The 19,982-nt window shown below is 33.7% G+C and overlaps 1 protein-coding gene across 1 annotated transcript in view; it reads right to left on the bottom strand.

Moving 5' to 3' along the window:
- Positions 1-19,982, bottom strand: part of LOC145283928 (SCO-spondin-like) — a 157,633-nt gene that overhangs the window by 11,827 nt on the left and 125,824 nt on the right. The window contains exons 30-34 of the mRNA XM_080133028.1: positions 16,549-16,796; positions 11,346-11,577; positions 10,425-10,520; positions 5,247-5,494; positions 2,340-2,571 (exon numbers count right to left, since the gene is read on the bottom strand). Coding sequence (XP_079989154.1) covers positions 2,340-2,571; positions 5,247-5,494; positions 10,425-10,520; positions 11,346-11,577; positions 16,549-16,796 — 1,056 coding nt within the window. The remainder of the gene's footprint in view (positions 1-2,339; positions 2,572-5,246; positions 5,495-10,424; positions 10,521-11,345; positions 11,578-16,548; positions 16,797-19,982) is intronic.

Here is a 19,982-nt window from a genome sequence, read left to right on the forward strand (position 1 = left end):
GTTGTATAAATGGAACGGAAACTTAAATTTCGCTTCATTTTAATCTTTCTTAATTTTTTAATTGTGCCCCCCCCAAACGAATATAATCAAAACAGTAACATTCAACAATTGTACTTTATGTATATAAAACACAAAATATTTATTAAAAAAATTTTAAAAAAAGTTAATAAATAGTTCCATTTTTAAACGAAAAAGTCAGTTTACCTAACTTACTGTATTAATGCTATTTTTTTAAGCAAGAAAAAAAAAAAGGTAAATATTAAGATACGCTACTACAGAACACCGACCACTCTAATTTGTTTTTGTATAGGTAATTGAGGTCGCTGACAACGAATCTGATAGTCAAACTTGGGGCAAATTTACCGTTTGCATGGTATTTACCCCTGAACCCACGAACGTCTTTCCACCATTTTGCAGCTTCCGTTTATGCTACGCGTATGCACGCTGTATCATAAACGACGGCTTCACCAAGCAAACTACGTTGGGGGGAGGGGATTTTTTTTTTCCAGGACATAGAATTTTCTAATTTTCAAAAATACATTATAGCGCTTTTTGGGCGGAAAATTTAAAATTAGCTGAAAAAGAAATAAAATAAGAAAAGGAAAGCACACCAAGTTGGAGTAGGGGGGGGTAATTTATCTGTTTTTTTTTTTACCTAGAACATCGAATTTGCAAATTTTCCGTAAGTAACGCACCGACATTTACCAATTAGAACACAATTTAACATTTTCCGAAGATTTTACTTTGTACATTGGGGGCGCGAGCGGGGGGGGGCGGATGTGATGTTGGGGCGCGCAAACAAATTAGAGTGGTCGGTGTTCTGTAGTAGCGTATCTGGATATTTACCAAAAAAAAAATATTTAGGTTTGGCTATAAATTCCTAAACTCATTTCCCCTAAATAATTTAGGTGACTAAAATAGGAATCTAATTGAATCTTTAATTTCCTGAATATTATGCTAGAATTCATTTTTCTTCGAGTTATATCGAATACATTAATACGGATTTTAGGGGCTTTTTTCGTAATGTTACTGTAAAAATTATTTTTTATTGTTACAAATTACGATGCTTTAAAAAAAGCAAAAATAAATTCTTGCGTTTTTTATTTACTACTGAAAACCATAACTTTAGTAAAGGTATTTTTTGTTTAAACAAAATAAAACATTTTCACTAAGAGTTAAGTAAAAATAATTAGTTCATTATATTCTGCGATCATTATTTGAAAAAAACTGCAATTGTCATTAAAATTCGTTAATTTCCTGATTTTTGGTGAATTTTTAAGTAAAGGAAGGAGTCAAAATGTGTATACATTTTGAGCGTCGGCACACGTGTGGTTAATTTAAATTAAAGTTCAATCACATGGTTACATTATCAATAATCATGTATTTTAAACCCATTGAAAATTTACCGATATTGTAAACACATTCTGTTTACATTAAGCCTGTGGTGTTTTTCTGTTGATGCAATGTTTGGGTTTTATAACTGTACACAAAGATTCGAAAAAGTTGTCAAATAATATATAACAAATAAATGTTATCAAAGGTAAGATAAGTTACCTTTCTACCTAACTGGATATATTTTTCGTGTTTTTATTCAATGTAACATGTTTATTCACCTCGAAAACTATACAGTGTTTACCGATGTATTGGTACATTCGGAGGTTGGACTGCCCCCCCACCTAAAATATACTTGGAAAAATCGATTTTATAGTGAGATTTAAGAATGGTTAGTCGAAAAAAGGTGAAAAACCAAACAAATAATCAATAAATAATTGTTACCAAAGACAATAAATGCTACTTTTTTTTAATACATGAATGAGTTTATTTCATGTTTTAAAGTATTTTCAATCGCTTTTCGGGTTTTCTTTATTTTTTAATAATCTAATGCGGGTGTGTGGGTGCCAAATATCTCCAGATTTTCTAGAATTCCCCGCTAGATTGCAAACGAAATCTCCAGATCTAGCAGGAAAACCGCTAAATTGTAACACTGGTCACGTGACAGGAAGCGGTAAGAAATAATTGTCCCTAAAGAAAATAATGGCCTATTGGTACAAAGAAAAACACCTATTTATCATAGAAAAATAAAGTGTAATGTTATAATTAAAAAGAAATATATAAAAACACACATGGATATAGTAAACATATTATACCAAAACGTGGAAGCCATCCGTCCAGTGGTTTTTTAGACAATTAATTCCGAACGAACCAACATTTACATTTTTATATATATAGATTATATAAGATAAGATCTTTGCGGCACAGGAAATATGTCTAGCTGATGACACGGAAAGTGAAGATGGACCTAGTAGATTTGAATCAGGTAAGAAGCGTAAAAGACTCACTTGACTTTTCGGTGCATATTTTGATGGAAATTTTCACGTTGACTAGTTTTGTACGTTCCTCGGGTACAATTGTAATATTCACTCGAGTTGCAGGTGTACCAGGTGGAATGTTCACGGGCTCATTGGATGGTGATACTATTCGAGTTGATGTAGGTGTCACAGAAGGAACGAGTGTTGCTCCTGAAGTAGAGACAACTACTGTCGGAGTGACAATTCCTGAAGGAGTTGGAGTCTGCAAATGACGACAAGAATGATATCATTTATTAGTATCACAATCTTAAGCAATGCTATTACGTTTATTCCAGTCTTCAATTATTTAAAGTTAACTAAACTAAGCATCTAATGTACATTGTATTGGAAGTAGAATCAACCTCAGACAAGTAATCTTTTTTTAAATAAATACATTTATCTGTGCCTATGTTTGTATACTAGCGATACATGTTAAAATATGTTAGAGCAGATGTTTGCATATCTATTATTTAATCATTAATAGCATATTGTTTTTAAATTCTGTTATCTACGGCACGTGTAATAATCTTTATGTTGTATTAATCATAACGTTACTAAATGTGTTTTATTCTGTAAATGAATATCATTATTATTATTTTTATTATTATAAACTCACTAGAAGTTTTCACACAGGCACACATCAAATATTTCTCTCTGTCAGCAAACTGCTGCCTGAGTGACAAGAAATCTCCTTAGATTTCCAGTAATCTCCATCTCTTTTGATAACTTTTGAAAATTAATTTGCGTTATCGCAACAGCGGTTTACCATTGATTCCTGTCTAGTGGCCACCATTGGTCTTCACCGGAATTTGTGTGGCAATAGCTCTTCTTAAGGTCCTATCTGCACTCATTCAGTGGAGGTTTGAGTAGTGTTTTCTCTCCTCTGTCTTTCCATCCTCCCTGAACTTCACGACCGTTTGATGTGGCAGTTAATGTCGACGATACATAGTTTTTTGTTGTTTTTATCGAGTTGGGCTAACTTATAATCATACAGTTTCAGTTTTCTTGATGTCATGTGGTGTTCCTCTATTCTTTTTTAGTTTTTTATTTTTAATTTTGTTGGAGGTTCTATATGTCCTGTTAGCGTTTGCACTTTATGTATATTACTTGCAAGAGCATTTCTAAATATTTCAGTCGTTTTCATTATTGTTATCCGTTGTATCATCTTAGTCATCTCTCTAATTCTTTTTTTTAATTTTTGGTATTTTCCATATCCCTTTATTTTGGAAACTTTCATATCCCTTTCAGCTGTCAGCCCAGTTCCATATATTTGCTTTTCTTCTCTGTCTCCTTCGTTTTCTTCTCTGTGTTTTGATGGAATGGCGAAATTAACGCTCTGAGAGAACTTTTCCTTCTTTTATTATGACATCCGGCCTTCTTGCTTGGATATTTTATTTGTTTATACGTCCTATAGTATGTTGTGATTTTTGTTTGCAAGTATTATTAATATTGGCTCACATGGAGCTTTCACACAAGTCAACAAACGATTTGATTGGAAACCTGTGGTGTTCTATGGAAGCTGAGTGACAACAAGTCTCCTCAGAAATCCAGCTCTCTTCACCTCCTTCGATAGTATTTGCAAATGAACATGCATCATCGCCACAGCCACTTACACATGATTTCTCGCTGGCAGTAGCCATTGGTTCATACTGGAATTTGAGTGGCACTCAGCCTCCTCTAGGTCCCAGTTCTCTTTGTGCTTGTCCAGCCGAGGTCTTGCTAGTGCAAGTCTTTCAGTCCTTCTTGACCCTTCTCGGCTATATGTAACACGATATAACTTAATAAAGGTTAATATTATCATCATAAGCTTTGTACAATTCAAAACACGGAGCCTAAAATAAACTGCTTACGATTTAAATTAATAAAAAAATATTTAAACATAGGAAAATAATGAAAATGCGACACTAAAATCGTATTTTCATTATCGACGCCTTACAATAACATTCTGATATAGTGCCCATGTTTCACAGGTAGACATATATGTGTTCAATAAATCTAGAAAATATCAATTAATGGTGAGAGTTTAAAATTTTTGTATACTTAATCACGCTTACAAGTTATATTTGTATGCAACTTTCGAAAATTATATGCGAAGGTAATAGTTTTGTACATTATGCTACTATTGCATTTTATGAAATCTGAACAAAATATATTACAATCCCTTGGAATTGTAGCATACTCTATGCTGTAGTAATATTTATTTTATGTTTACATTGAATTCGTAAATAAACAATGCAGATCAATTCAATATTATTATTTTGTAAAAAAATGAAGATACTACTTCTCATTAACAAATATTGTACTTTGTCGATCTTTAAAAGAAAAGAAAAATTTTGGAAAATGTTTTAAAACAGATGATTTACATTCTTTTTTCAGAAATTTTCAGTTTTAAACATAGAATTTTGGGAACATGTTTTCTATTTTTGCAATTATTAGATTTCACTTCTATTATGCATATCTTACACTTTTGCTACAACTCTAAATAAACAATGCTTATAAAGAGCGTCATAAAATATGCAGAAAATGATGACGTGACTGTTTTCATAGCGAACATTGGAGGTCCCTACTAATCACTTCACGAAAACGAATGCAATTTCAATAATTTATGAGACTCAAATAAGAATTAGCCCGCCAATAAGACTCATAAACTATATTCTTGCGTCTCTACATGTACAAATAATATATTTTAGTCATATATACATTAGAAAAGAATACTTACTAATACTTAATGATATCTTTTTAGTAAGCATTCTTTTATATTTCCCAGAGCAACTCAGGACAACGTAGAGCAATACCTGGCAACATCTGCAAACACGGTATGCTAGTTAATATATAATATTTAGGTAGAGGCGAGTTTCTCTGTAAGAAGCATAGTATGTGTGTATTAAATAAAATTACCTGCGATGGAGTGATGAATTCGACAATGTATTCCTTGACATTAGAAGTATCGATCAATTCAATTTGACCACCAGGTGACATATTTCCGACGTCAATTGTGGCTAATCTATTGTACGGTACCTGAGTAACCCATCCTTCACCGTTCGGTCTTACATCGCTTGAAAATGCTGTTGGATTCGGTTCCAGACGGATGACATTATTTGGTAGCATTTGCTCATCTGTCATTCTATCAACCATTGGACATATTGCTGTAAATGGATAATTATATAGTGTATTTTTGAAAACATTTCTACAAGTCACATTTCTAATGCATGTACGTGAGGCAATATATGTTTCCTATCTGGATAGATATGAGGATTTAAGATAAAATCTTTTTATTAATATATTCATAGAAGGCTATTACCCTCATCTTTCTTAGTTGCTGTTTCTCTTTTTAAAAAAATTATTTATTGCAGGCTATTATCCTCATCTTTCTTATTTGTTGTTTAACATTTTTTATAAATGTTTTTATTGCAGATTTATATCCTTATTTTTCTTACTTATGGAATCACTTAAAAAAAATGTTTATTTAAGACTATTATCCTCATCTTTCTTAGTTGTTGCTTTACTTTTTTCTTAAATTATTTATTGCAGACTATTTTGCTCATCTTTCTTAGTTGTTGTTTCACTTTTTTAAAACATTTATTTATTGGATCGTCCATATGAACTTTACTCATGGCGATATCCAGCGTGGATCTAATTCCAGAGCAACCCTCGCATGCTCGGTGATTTACCAACATTTTTCGTTTATAACTTTTTTTTTTTTTTTTTTTTTTTTTTTTAATTACATTTTCACCCCAAACAAGGCAAATTGCCACTTTGGTGTAGGGGGCTACTTTCAGGGGCAACAACTACTGGGGTACTATGTAGGGATTTGGGCAGCAAGGTGTCGGTTCACGTTACACTTGAACTTCTGCACGTCAGTACTGTTGGGGAAGCAGGGACCTGGAATGGAATTCCAGAGTCTAGCGGTTCTGGGGAAGAAACTATTGGAGTAAAAAGATCTTTTACATCTAGGGATCTCTACAGTGTGGGGGTGGGATTTAGCAGCCTGTCGGGTGTGTCGAGGGTGCTCACGTCGTTGGGGCACAAGTGATTGCAGTTCGTCAGAGCATTCACCACTAAAATACTTGTGGAAAAGGTAGAGGGAGGCAACATTTCGTCGATGGGACAGAGGCTGAAGCTTAGATGCTAGTTCAGGGCCTATCAGGTTTGCGACTCTCTTTTGAACCTTGTCAAGGAGCGAGAAACTAGTAGCAGATGCACCAGCCCAGATGTGGCAGCAATACTCCATACATGGACGAATGGTGGCCTTATAGAGGTACAGGATACTTTCGGGTGTTAGTAGTTTTCTAGCACGGTAGAGAGAGCCCACCTTTCTTGCAGCGGCCCTGGCAATGCCTTCAATGTAATTGTTCCAACTCATGTTTCCTGTGAACGTTAGGCCAAGGAGTTTGAAAGATGGACTCTCAGATAAAGAGTCGTTGGCCATTGCTATGGGTGGTAGAGAGGGTTTCTTGTAATTATTGAATGAAACTAGTTTAATCTTGGCAGCATTGAACGTGACCAACCACTTTTGTCTCCATTCCACTACAGATTGGAGGTCTTCCTCTAGTGTTTCTGCCATTTCTTTAGAAATGTGTTCATTCGTCTTCCTGTCGTGCCTGCCATAGAGTGTAGTGTCATCAGCATATATACCCATCTCAGAGGCAATGTTGTCGGGGAGGTCATTTATGAATATCAGGAACAATAGAGGTCCAAGGATAGAACCCTGGCGCACCCCCGCATTTATATCATATTGTTTAGATGTACGAACGTCGAGGACAACCTGGATTTTTCTCTTATCTAAGAAGGATTTAATTATGTTAAGTATTCTACCAGTGATACCGTATGATCTGATTTTACTGAGGAGACCCTCATGCCATACCCTGTCAAAAGCCTTAGATATATCTAGAGCTACCGCTCTGCCCTCCCCCGCTTTGTCCAGTGAATGGTATATACGTTCAGAGATCACAGTTAGGATGTCTGCTGTGGAACGGGCTTGTCTAAATCCATATTGTTTGCCAGTCAGTAGTTTAGCATCTGTAAGATGATGGACTAGAGCATGGTTAATTATGGTCTCAAATATTTTGGCAAAAAGTGGGAGGAGGCTAATGGGGCGATAATTTGATGGGTCTGTCCTTTCGCCAGAATTCTTGAATACTGGTACAACAGAAGCAGTTTTCCAACAGCCCGGAAAGCAAGCTTCATTAAGGCATTTGTTGTAGAGTTTGGAGAAAACTGGAGCTACTTCAGCTGAGCACTTTTTTAATAGCACAGCTGGGATAAGATCGGGTCCACATGCTTTTGAGGTGTCAAGGTTTTTTATGATAGCATGCACCTGAGCAGGGGTGGTTTTCAGATCGTCTAGTGTGGCGTCTGTCCGCATAGGAAAGTCAGGTAGGGGGTGGTTGGAAGGGTCCAGTGTGGAGTTTGAGGCAAACCGACTGGCAAGCATGTTAGCCTTGTCGGTTGCTGAGGAGACAACCTCGTGATTGTTGGTTAGTGGGGGAATTGTTGATTGCCCATTATTTACTACACTGTTGTAGATTTTCCAGAAGTCTCGAGTTCCTAGTTTTTGTGCTTCGATGCACTTTTTAGTGGTTTCCGTAAATTCTCTCTTAGCTGTCGCTATTTCTTTCTTAACGTTATTTCTAGCTTCTATATACTTCAGTCTGTTTGAACTGGACTGATGTCGGTTAAACCTACGGTATGCATGCTGCTTTTGAGCAATGGCAGTTGCACAAGTCGACGTAAACCATTGGGGAGAGTGGGGCTTACTATAAAATTTCCGCATGGGAACATGCGCTTAGATTGCAGTTTTGAACCAGTCAGTGGTCTCGTTTGCACATTGTTCAGCAGAGAGAGAGAAAATATTTTTCCATGGAGCATCTCTAATTAGTTCCCTGATGGCTTCCCAGTCAGCCTTATTATAATATCTCGTTGTTTTGAGTACTGGCTCTTCAGTTTTGGGTCTAGAGTTTAGGGCGATTTCAACCATTATCACTGCATGATCAGCGTTCCCGAGTGGGCTGTGGGCCTTCGTTATGCAGTCATCGGGAACTGTGGTCAAAAACAGATCTAGAAGTGATGCGTGTTGTTCTTCCTGGTCAGGGAAACGGGTTGGAAACGTAACAATTTGTGATAGGGAGTGAGATATAGCGAAGCTATGGGTTGTGCTGCCCGCTGCATCTGTGTGAGTAGAGAATCCAAGCCAGTTTTTGTGGTGGACATTAAAGTCACCAAATACATGTATTTGTGCGCTAGTGTCGAGGGACAGTGCCATGTCTATGCTGTCAGATACTTTGTTTATTATGGAGCAGTCCTGAGTCGAGGGAGAGCGGTAGAGAAAATAATAGTAGCTAATATTGTGTTGCATGTTTAGTCTAAAGCACATAAAGGCTTGATCATCTGTTTCTAGGTTTGTTTCTCTAGTCAAGGGAAGGGTATTACGAATGTAAACTCCAAGTCCGTGCATATGTCTGTCAGAGTCCTTACGGCAGAGTGGGAGATATCCAGGCATGTTAAAGTGGTTAGAGGGAATGGAGGAGTGTAGGTTAGTCTCACTTAGTGCTAAGATATCCGGGGTATTTGTTAAGAGAAATGCTTCAACATCAGCTAAGTTAGTTCTAAGCCCACGGATATTTGTGAATGAGAGCCTCAAGGGAGGAGGCAAGTTGAATTTGTTTGTCCCTAATCCTGGTTTAAGCTTATTTTTAAATTGTACTGTCGTCATATTTTTTTTTAAGAGTTTCGGTAAGGGGGAGCTAAACAAGAGGTTATGCAGAGCTTCAGACATGCATCACAAGTAGACCATCAGCTGACCTTTCTCCAATTAGGATTGTGGCCTCAGGAAAGCCCACCGGGGATGAGTGCAGGGTCCCTTTCCATGCGCGTCATGGCACTACAAACAACCTGATATTATTCAACTGTTGATGGAGCAGCCGCTCTAAGCGCTACCAAAGAGTTAGGGCTCCTGTACTACCAGTCGGGAACAGCAGCCAGGAACTGTCAATCCGGTACCCTCAACCCATTAGAAGAAGGTCAACCCAATCTAATCGCTCAGGCATATCTTATACTCAAGCACTCCCAAATGTTCAGTTTTAGGGGTGGGGCGTGCTGGGAATGGGGAAGAACGGCGTTCGTTGCCCTAGCCAGGAAACAAGATCTACCGCTGGGTGTTTCTGTCGAATCACCGAGATAGTGTCTCTGCGCTTGACTAATAGGTAAAGAAGGCGTGTGGAAGCCGGGCGATAGACAGAGCCTATCTACTCCTTAAGAAATTTAGGTTTGCAAACCGGTGAATTTGTTTGAGTCACCAGCTCTAGGAAGGTTGTCATCCAAGACTGAAGAGGCCTCTCTCCCCTTTGGTTTAGTTTCAGAGTTTTCCTTCTCCTCGACGGATGATCTGGGAAGACCTACTGGGTCCGTCAGCCCTGAGAGGGTTTTCTCCGCGCCAGGTTTTCAGTTGTTCTCATGTAATACATGTTTCTAACTGTTTTTCGTTGTTCTGTTCTCCTTTGTGGCTACCTGTGAGTCATAACAGATAATAAATGTACTAAAATATGATCTTTGATTAGTACTTCAAATATGAGAATATTTATTACTAAACATTTGCTTAAGTCCCCGAATAACTATATAATGCTGCAGTTTAATTCTTTGTAAATAAAATTCAAACCTATTTTTCGGAAACGTTGTTTATATACTGGTTATTTTATCAAATAAATCATGTCCCATGACATAACTGAATTCGAAATGTGAAAAACAAATGATCAAAAAATACCATTTAAGCATGCATATGTTATTCTTGTAGATTTGACACGCATATTTTAAAGTGAGTTTGTTTTTATGCTTACAGTATCAGAAAGCATACGCTGAGAGATCTTTGTTAACATCAGCACTTAAAAACATCTTTACTTAAATAAGTAAAATAAGTTATGTAGCCATTAAATTCATAAAATAACAAAACAGATGAGAAATTCAGAATATATTCCTTATAAATTTAACAGAAAATTTTCTTTCGTTTTCAAGACATTAAGAACAACATGATAATAGAGCACACACATTTACACCCACAAACATATGTATATAAATATATACCTGGAGATGTTGTAGTTGCTCCAGGCATTTGTGTTGTTACTGTAGAAGGTACCGTAGTCAAACCTGATGTCGGTGTTGTCACAGCCTGTGTTGGTGCTATAAATACATTTTATATTTAACATATATTTCAAATGATAATACCATGATAAAAAAGTTAAGATGAAAATTCATGACTCACAATAATTAAATATAAACAGAACTGTATACAAAATTAGAATATTTAATTCTTTACAATAAATGTATTAATTAATATTTGAGTTCTTTCCAAATAAGGATTCATATTGTAATGAATTAGCAACAAGTGTACAATTCATGATCTGAGGAAACCGAGTTAATTTTTTAATATTTACTGGACTTTGCCATTCTGAGAATAATATCAGAGTTGTCCTTTTACCATGCACTAAAAAGCATTCATAAATATTCAACAAAATACTTACATTAATTCTAACATTTGGTAATTTATCCTACGGTTTTCTTAATTGCACAGAAACGCATTTTTTTAATTAGTATAATTTCAAATATACACATGGTGTCCTTATCAAAGTTTTCGTTGTCAGCATTGTGACTGAGTGATTCAGAAAACAGATCTCTATTTTGGAATGTTTATACAACCGGAAATGTTAGAAATACACGCATAATATGTTACGATTATTTAGCTTTTCTTACATCTACTCAAAATCTTCCGTTCAAAATATATATGCAGCCACGTTGGAATAAAAATCAGTTTTGGGAGCTTGTCCACGCACAAGTTTTATTTGACAAAGCAATTGTTTAATTTTAGCCATGTTAGTGATGGGAATTATTTATTATAATTATATAAGATAAGATGTTTGCGGCACAGGAAATATGTCTAGCTGATAACACGGAAAGTGAAGATGGACCTAGTAGATTTGAATCAGGTAAGAAGCGTAAAAGACTCACTTGACTTTTCGGTGCATATTTTGATGGAAATTTTCAGGTTGACTAGTTTTGTACGTTCCTCAGGTACAATTGTAATAAGCACTCGAGTTGCAGATGTACCAGGGGGAATGTTCACGGGCTCATTGGATGGTGATACTATTCGAGTTGATGTAGGTGTCACAGAAGGAACGAGTGTTGCTCCTAAAGTAGAGACAACTCCTGAAGGAGTGACAAGTCCTGAAGGAGTTGGAGTCTGCAAATGACGACAAGAATGATATCATTTATTAGCTCAACAATCTTAAGCAATGCTATTACGTTTATTCCAGTCTTCAATTATTTAAAGTTAACTAAACTAAGCATCTAATGTACATTGTATTGGAAGTAGAATCAACCTCAGACAAGTAATCTTTGTTTAAATAAATACATTTATCTGTGCCTATGTTTGTATACTAGCGATACATGTTAAAATATGTTAGAGCAGATGTTTGTATATCTATTATTTAATCATTAATAGCATATTTTTTTTAAATTCTGTTATCTACGGCACGTGTAATAATCTTTATGTGGTATTAATCATAACGTTACTAAATGTTTTTTATTCTCTAAATGAATATTATTATTATTATTATTATTATTATTATTATTATTATTATTATTATTATGACATCACTATTAGTTTTCACACAGGCACATATTAAAGATTTCTCTCTGTCAACAAACTGCTGCCTGAGTGACAAGAATCTCCTTAGATTTCCAGTAATCTCCATCTCTTTTGATAACTTTTGAAAATTAATTTGCGTTATCGCAACAGCGGTTTACCATTGATTCCCGTCCAGTGGCGACCATTGGTCTTCACTGGAATTTGTGTGGCAATACCTCTTCTTAAGGTCCCAGTCCTATCTGCACTCATTCAGTGGAGGTTTGAGTAGTGTTTTCTCTCCTCTGTCTTTCCATCCTCCCTGAACTTCACGACCGTTTGATGTGGCAGTTGATGCCGACGGTACATATTTTGTTGTTGTTTTTATGGAGTTGGGCTAACTTATAATCATACAATTTCAGTTTTCTTGATGTCATGTGGTGTTCCTCTATTCTTTTTTAGTTTTTTAAAACTTTTGTTGGAGGTTCTATATGTCCTGTTAGCGTTTTCACTTCGTTTATATTACTTTCAAGGGCATTTCTAAATATTTCAGTCGTTTTCATTATTGTTATCCGTTGCATCATCTTAGTCATCTCTCTAATTCTTTTTTTTTTAATTTTTGGTATTTTCCATATCCCTTTATTTTGGAAACTTTCATATCCCTTTCAGCTGTCAGCCCAGTTCCATATATTTGCTTTTCTTCTCTGTCTCCTTCGTTTTCTTCTCTGTGTTTTGATGGAATGGCGAAATTAACGCTCTGATAGAACTTTTCCTTTCATTATGACATCCGGCCTTCTTGCTTGGATATTTTATTTGTTTATACGTCCTATAGTATGTTGTGATTTTTGTTTGCAAGTATTAGTAATATTGGCTCACAATGAGCTTTCACACAAGTCAACAAACGATTTGATTGGAAACCTGTGGTGTTCTCTGGAAGCTGAGTGACAACAAGTCTCCCCAGACGTCTAGCTCTCTCCACCTCCTTCGATAGCATTTGCAAAATTATTTGCATCATCGCAACAGCCACTTACCATTCATTTCTCGCTGGCAGTAGCCATTGGTTCATACTGGAATTTGAGTGGCACTCAGCCTCCTCTAGGTCCCAGTCCTCGTTGTGCTTGTCCAACCGGGGTCTTGCTTGTGCTCTCTCCTCCATTTTTCAGTCCTTCTTGACCCTTCTTGGCTCTTTGGTATCACTTTGTTTTTTTTTGGGGGGGGAGCGGTGATGAATCAATGGGGGTGATGCATGATGGGGGTGTAGAATTGTAGATATGGAGCTTCGGTTTCTTTCATTCCCTGTAACGCTTATTCAGGATTTTTCTTTCTTGTTAATTATTGTGACATCTTGTATTCTTGCTTGGATGGGTTTGTCCGTCTGTATGCAAATGTCTCATAGGATTTTGTGGTTCTCGTTTTCGAGTGCTGTTGCAGGTTTTTTCTTGTACCATTTGTCTGTAGGCTCAAAATGCAGTCGTTTGCAAAGTTCCCATTGCACCGCCATTCCCACTTGATCCTGCCTGTTTTTTGTATTCCTTTTGGGCCAGTTTGCTGCAGTCACTTACTATATGGTTTATCGTTTCGTCTCTTTCTCCACATAGTCTACATTTGCTGTTTTTTATTTTTTTTTTCTTGTGTTTTACCGATCCTCGCTTTGATATGTTTGGTTCTTATCGTGCTGCAGTTATTAGAGATTAAGTTTCTAGGTTTATATTGCCTTTTCGCATCCATGTCCACGTGTTTTCGTTATTCTCATCTTTTGTCATTCTTATGAATCTTCCGTGAAGTTGTTTCTCTTCCCACTTCTCTTTTCTACTTTTGTCATTTGTCTCTCTGTTGTCTGTTTTGTTGCTTTTGTTCAGTGTCTCGGTCTGCCATAATTATCCTTTCAGCGTTTTGCATTATGTATTTTTCTAGTTCTTTTTTGAGTCCTTCACACAATCTTCTATACAGATCAGTCCTCTTCCGCTGTCTTTCGTTATCACGTAGATTCTCCCAATATCGTCCTTTGGGTGTAGTGTATTATGCATGGTCATGAGTTTCCTGGTTTTCTTGTCGAGTTGTCTCAGTTCTTCTTTTGTCCATCCTATAAACGGACTAGAGTGTCTTACTAGTGATACTGCCCATGTATTTATACCTTTTATTAGGTTTCTGCTATATAATTTCGTTTCCAGGAGTTTTCTTGTTCTCCTTGGGTATTCCTTTCCAATTTTCTCTGTCATTTCTGTTGCTATGATAGTGTCCGCTTCTAGAATTCCCAAGTATTTATAGTCGTCTTCTTCCCTTAGTGCCCTCATTTCTGTTTGGTTCGATAGTTCTATGCCTTCTGTCGTTTCCAGTTTTCTCTTTCTGATTACTATTTGTGCGCACTTTTCCATTCGAAATTCCATTTGGATATCTGTGCTGAAGATCCTGGTAGTGTTAATTAGTGTCTCTAGCTCCTTTTCGGTCCTTGCAAAAAGTTTAAGATCGTCCATATACATCAGGTGGTTCATTTTCTCCTCTGTATTGAAACACTTGTATCCGACTTGGCACTTTCTCAGAATAGTGTTCAAGGGAATCATGGCTATGATGAACAGTAGTAGTTATAGTGAGTCTCCTTGGAACATGCCTCTTTGCATGGTAATTTCTGTTACGTGTTGTCCATCAGCTGTCAATTCCAGTCTTCATGTTTTCATTGCATTTTCTATTATGTTGGTGATCCCGCATGGTATTTTATACATTTTTAGGCATTCTATTATCCATGCTTGGAGGATCCTGTCATAGCTTTTTTGTAGTCGATCCATGCCATGGCTAAATTCTTTCTTCACCTTTTAACCTTTAAGATTTTTTATCTATATGTAACATTTTTTATCTATATGTAACAGGTCATTAATATTATTATTATTATTATTATTATTATTATTATTATTATTATTTCTACTCACTTAAAATGTTTAGACAGGTCATCGTCATTTACTATGTACTTCAAAATAACACTATAGAATTCCAGCCTATATGTAACACGATATAACTTAATAAAGGTTATTATTATCATCATAAGCTATGTACAATTCAAAACACGAAGCCTAAAATAAACTGCTTACGATTTAAATTAATAAAAAAATATTTAAACATAGGAAAATAATGAAAATGCGACACTAAAATCGTATTTTCATTATCGACGCCTTACAATAATATTCTGATATAGTGCCCATTTTTCACAGGTAGACATATATGTGTTCAATAAATTTAGAAAATATCAATTAATGGTGAGAGTTTTAAAGTTTTTTATACTTATTCACTCTTACAAGTTATATTTATATGCAGCTTTCTAAAATTATATGCGAAAGTTATAGTTTTGTACATTGTGCTTCTATTTCATTTTATGAAATCTGAACCAAATATATTACAATTCCTTGGAATTGTAGCATAATCTTTGCTGAAGTAATATTTATTTTATGTTTACATTGAATTCGTAAATAAACAATGCAGATCAATTCAATATTATTATTTTGTAAAAAAAGAAGATACTACTTCTCATTAACAAATATTATACTTTGTCGAACTTTAAAATCAAAAAAAATATTATAGAAAATGTTTTAAAACATTTAGATGATTTACATTCTTTTTTTCAGAAATTTTCAGTTTTAACCATAAAATTTTGGGAACAGGTTTTCTAATTTTGTAATTATTAGATTTTACTTCTATTATGCATATCTTACACTTTTGCTACAACTCTAAATAAACAATGCTTATAAAGAGCTTCATAAAATACGCAGAAAATGATGACGTGACCGTTTTCATAGCGAACATTGGAGATCCCTACTAATCACTTCACGCAAACGAATGCAATTTCAATAATTTATGAGACTCAAATAAGAATTAGCCCGCCAATAAGACTCATAAACTATATTTTTGAGTCTCTACATGTACAAATAAATTAATTTTAGTCATATATACATTAGAAAAGAATACTTAATAATACTTAATGATATCTTTTTAGTTAGCATTCTTTTATATATGTCCTGTTAACATTTGCACTTCATGTATATTACTTGCAAGGGCATTTCTAAATATTTCAGTCATTTTCATTATTGTTATCCGTTGTATCATCTCAGTCATCTCGCTAATTCTTTTTTTTAATTTTTGGTATTTTCCATATCCCTTTATTTTGGAAACTTTCATATCCCTTTCCGCTCTCAATCCAGTTCCATATATTTGCTTTTCTTCTCTGTCTCCTTCCTTCTCTTCTCTGTGTTTTGATGGCGAACATTGGAGATCCCTACTAATCACTTCATGCAAACGAATGCAATTTCAATAACTCATGAGACTCAAATAAGAATTAGCCTGACAATAAGACTCATAAACTATATTTCTGAGTCTAAATAAATTATGTTTAGTCATATATACATTAAAAAAGAATACTTAATAATACTTAATGACATCTTTTTAGTTAGCATTCTTTTATATTTCCCAGAACAACTCCAGACAACGTCAGGCAATACCTGGCAACGTCGGGAAACACGGTATGCTAGTTAAGATATAATATTTAGGTAGAGGCGAGTTTCTCTGTAAGAAGCATAGTATGTGTGTATTAAACAAAATTACCTGCGATGGAGTGATGAATTCGACAATGTATTCCTTGACATTAGAAGTATCGATCAATTCAATTTGACCACCAGGTGACATATTTCCGACGTCAATTTTGGCTAATCTATTCCCCTGTACCTGTGTAACCCATCCTTCACCGTTCGGTCTTACATCGCTTGAAACTGCTGTTGGATTCGGTTCCAGAACGATGGCATTATTTGGTAGCATTTGCTCATCTGTCATTCTATCAATCATTGGACATATTGCTGCAAATGGATAATTATATAGTATATTTTTGAAAACATTTCTACAAGTCACATTTCTAATGCATGTACGTGAGGAAATATATGGGGAAATAAACGATGTTTCCTATCTGGATAGATATGAGGATTTAAGATAAAATCTTTTCATAATTTTATTCATAGAAGGCTATTACCCTCATCTTTCTTAGTAGTGGTTTCCACTTTTTTAAAATTATTTATTTTCAGACTATGTTCTACATTTTTCTCAGTTATTGTTTCACTTTTTAAAAAATTTGTTTATTGCAAACTATTATCCTTATCTTTCTTAGTTGTTGTTAATTTTTTATTTGAATTTTTTATTACAAACTATTATCCTTATCTTTTGTTTTAGTTGTTTTCAAAAACATTTATTGCAGACTATTATGCTCATTTTTATTAGTTGTTTCACTTTTAAAAAAAAAATATTTATTGCAGACTATTATCCTCATCCTTCTTAGTTATTTTATACTATTTTTAAAATGTATTTATTGCTTACTATACTCCTCATCTTTCTTAGTTGTCGTTTCACTTAAAAAAAAAATTATTTATTGTAGACTATTATCCTCATCTTTCTTAGTTGTGTTCTCACTTTGTTTAAAAACTTATTTATTGCAGACGATTATCTTAATTTTTGTTAGTTGTTGTGTCACTTTTAAAAAAAATTTATTTTTTGCAGAATATTATCCTCATCTTTCTTAGTTGTTGTCTCAGTCTTTTAAAAAAAATATTTATTGCAGACTATTATCCTTATCTTTCTTAGTTGTGGTTTCACTTTATAAAAATATTTATTGCAGACTATTATCCTCATTTTTCTTACTTGTTGTTTTACTTTTTCAAAAAAAATCTTGTTTATTGCAGACTATTATCCTCATCTTCCTTAGTTTTTGTCTTACTTTTTCAAAAAATTTATTTATTGCAGACAATGATCCTTATTTTTCTTAGTTGTGGTTTCACTTGTTTATAAGAAATTATTTATTGCAGACTAATATCCTCATATCTCTTAGTTGTTGTTAATGAAGATTATCGTCTGCAATAAACAAATTTTAAAAATAGTAAAAAATAAGATGTTATTTTCTACTATTTTTAAAATTTATTTATTGCAGACGATAATCTTCATTTTTCTTAGTTGTTGTTTCACTTTTTAAAAAAAAAATATTTATTGCAGACTATTATCCTCATCATTTGTGGTTGTGGTGTTACATTTAAAAAAAATATTTATTGAAGACTATTATCCTCATCATTTGTGGTTGTGGTGTTACATTTAAAAAAAAAAATTTATTGAAGACTATTATCCTCATCATTTGTGGTTGTGGTGTTACATTTAAAAAAAATTTATTGAAGACTATTATCCTCATCATTTGTGGTTGTGGTGTTACATTTAAAAAAATATTTATTGCAGACTATTATCCTCATCATTTGTGGTTGTGGTGTTACATTTAAAAAAAATATTTATTGAAGACTATTATCCTCATCATTTGTGGTTGTGGTGTTACATTTAAAAAAAAAAATTTATTGAAGACTATTATCCTCATCATTTGTGGTTGTGGTGTTACATTTAAAAAAATATTTATTGAAGACTATTATCCTCATCATTTGTGGTTGTGGTGTTACATTTAAAAAAATTATTTATTGCAGACTATTATCCTCATCTTTCTTTGTTATTGTTTTACTATTTTTTTTAAAATTTATTCATTGTAGACTATTATTCTCATCTTTCATAGTTGTTGTTTCAATTTAAAAAAAATACTTATTGCAGATTATTATCCTTATCTTTCTTAGTTTTGTTCTCACTGTTTAAAAAATTTTATTGCCGACTATTATCCTCATCTTTTTTTTAGTTCTTGTCTCAATTTTTTTAAAGATTTATTTATTGTAGACTATTATTCTCATCTTTCTTAGTTTTTGTTTTACTTTTTCAAAAAAAACATTTATTGCAGACTTTTGTCCTCATCTTTCTTAGTTGTTGTTTCATTTTTTAAAAATTTATTTATTTATTTCAGACTATTATCTTTATCTTTCTTTGTTGATGTGTCACTTTTTCAAAAAAATTATTTATTGCAGACTATTATCCTCATCATTTGTGGTTATGGGGTTACATTAAAAAAAAATATTTATTTAAGACTATTATCCTCATCATTTGTGGTTGTGGTGTTACATTTAAAATAAATTATTTATTGAAGACTATTATCCTCATCATTTGTGGTTGTGGTGTTACATTTAAAAAAATTATTTATTGCAGACTATTATCCTCATCATTTGTGGTTGTGGTGTTACATTAAAAAAAATATTTATTGAAGACTATTATCCTCATCATTTGTGGTTGTGGTGTTACATTTAAAAAACGTATTTATTGAAGACTATTATCCTCATCATTTGTGGTTGTGGTGTTACATTTAAAAAAATTATTTATTGCAGACTATTATCCTCATCTTTCTTTGTTATTGTTTTACTATTTTTTTTAAAATTTATTCATTGTAGACTATTATTCTCATCTTTCATAGTTGTTGTTTCACTTAAAAAAAAATATTTATTACAGATTATTATCCTTATCTTTCTTAGTTTTGTTCTCACTGTTTGAAAAATTTTATTGCCGACTATTATCCTCATCTTTTTTTTAGTTCTTGTCTCACTTTTTTTAAAGATTTATTTATTGTAGACTATTATTCTCATCTTTCTTAGTTTTTGTTTTACTTTTTCAAAAAAATTATTTATTGCAGACTTTTGTCCTCATCTTTCTTAGTTGTTGCTTTACTTCTTTTTAAATTTATTTATTATAGACTATTTTGCTCATCTTTCTTAGTTGTTGATTCACTTCATTTTTTAATTTTGTTTATTGCAGACTATTATCCTTAACTTTCGTTGCTGCTTTTTCACTTTTTAAAAACATTTGTGTATTGCCGACTATTTTCCTCATCTTTCTTAGTTTTGTTTCACTTTTTAAAAAATTTGTTTATTGCGGACTATTTTCCTTCTCTTTTTTAGTTGTTCGTTCACTTTAAAAAAAATTTATTTCGGACTATAATTATCATCTTTCTTAATTGTTGTTTCACTTTGTTTAAAAAAAATATTTTGCGGACTATTATACTAATTTTTCTTAGTTGTTGTTTCACGACGATTCGGCCACTATGTCTCTGGCCTTCGTCATGTTGTAACCACAAATAATGAATTCCA

This window comes from Euprymna scolopes, chromosome 8 (assembly GCF_053919585.1).
Source record: "Euprymna scolopes isolate OS-2025 chromosome 8, ASM5391958v1, whole genome shotgun sequence".
In the NCBI taxonomy this organism is placed as follows: Eukaryota; Metazoa; Mollusca; class Cephalopoda; order Sepiida; family Sepiolidae; genus Euprymna; species Euprymna scolopes.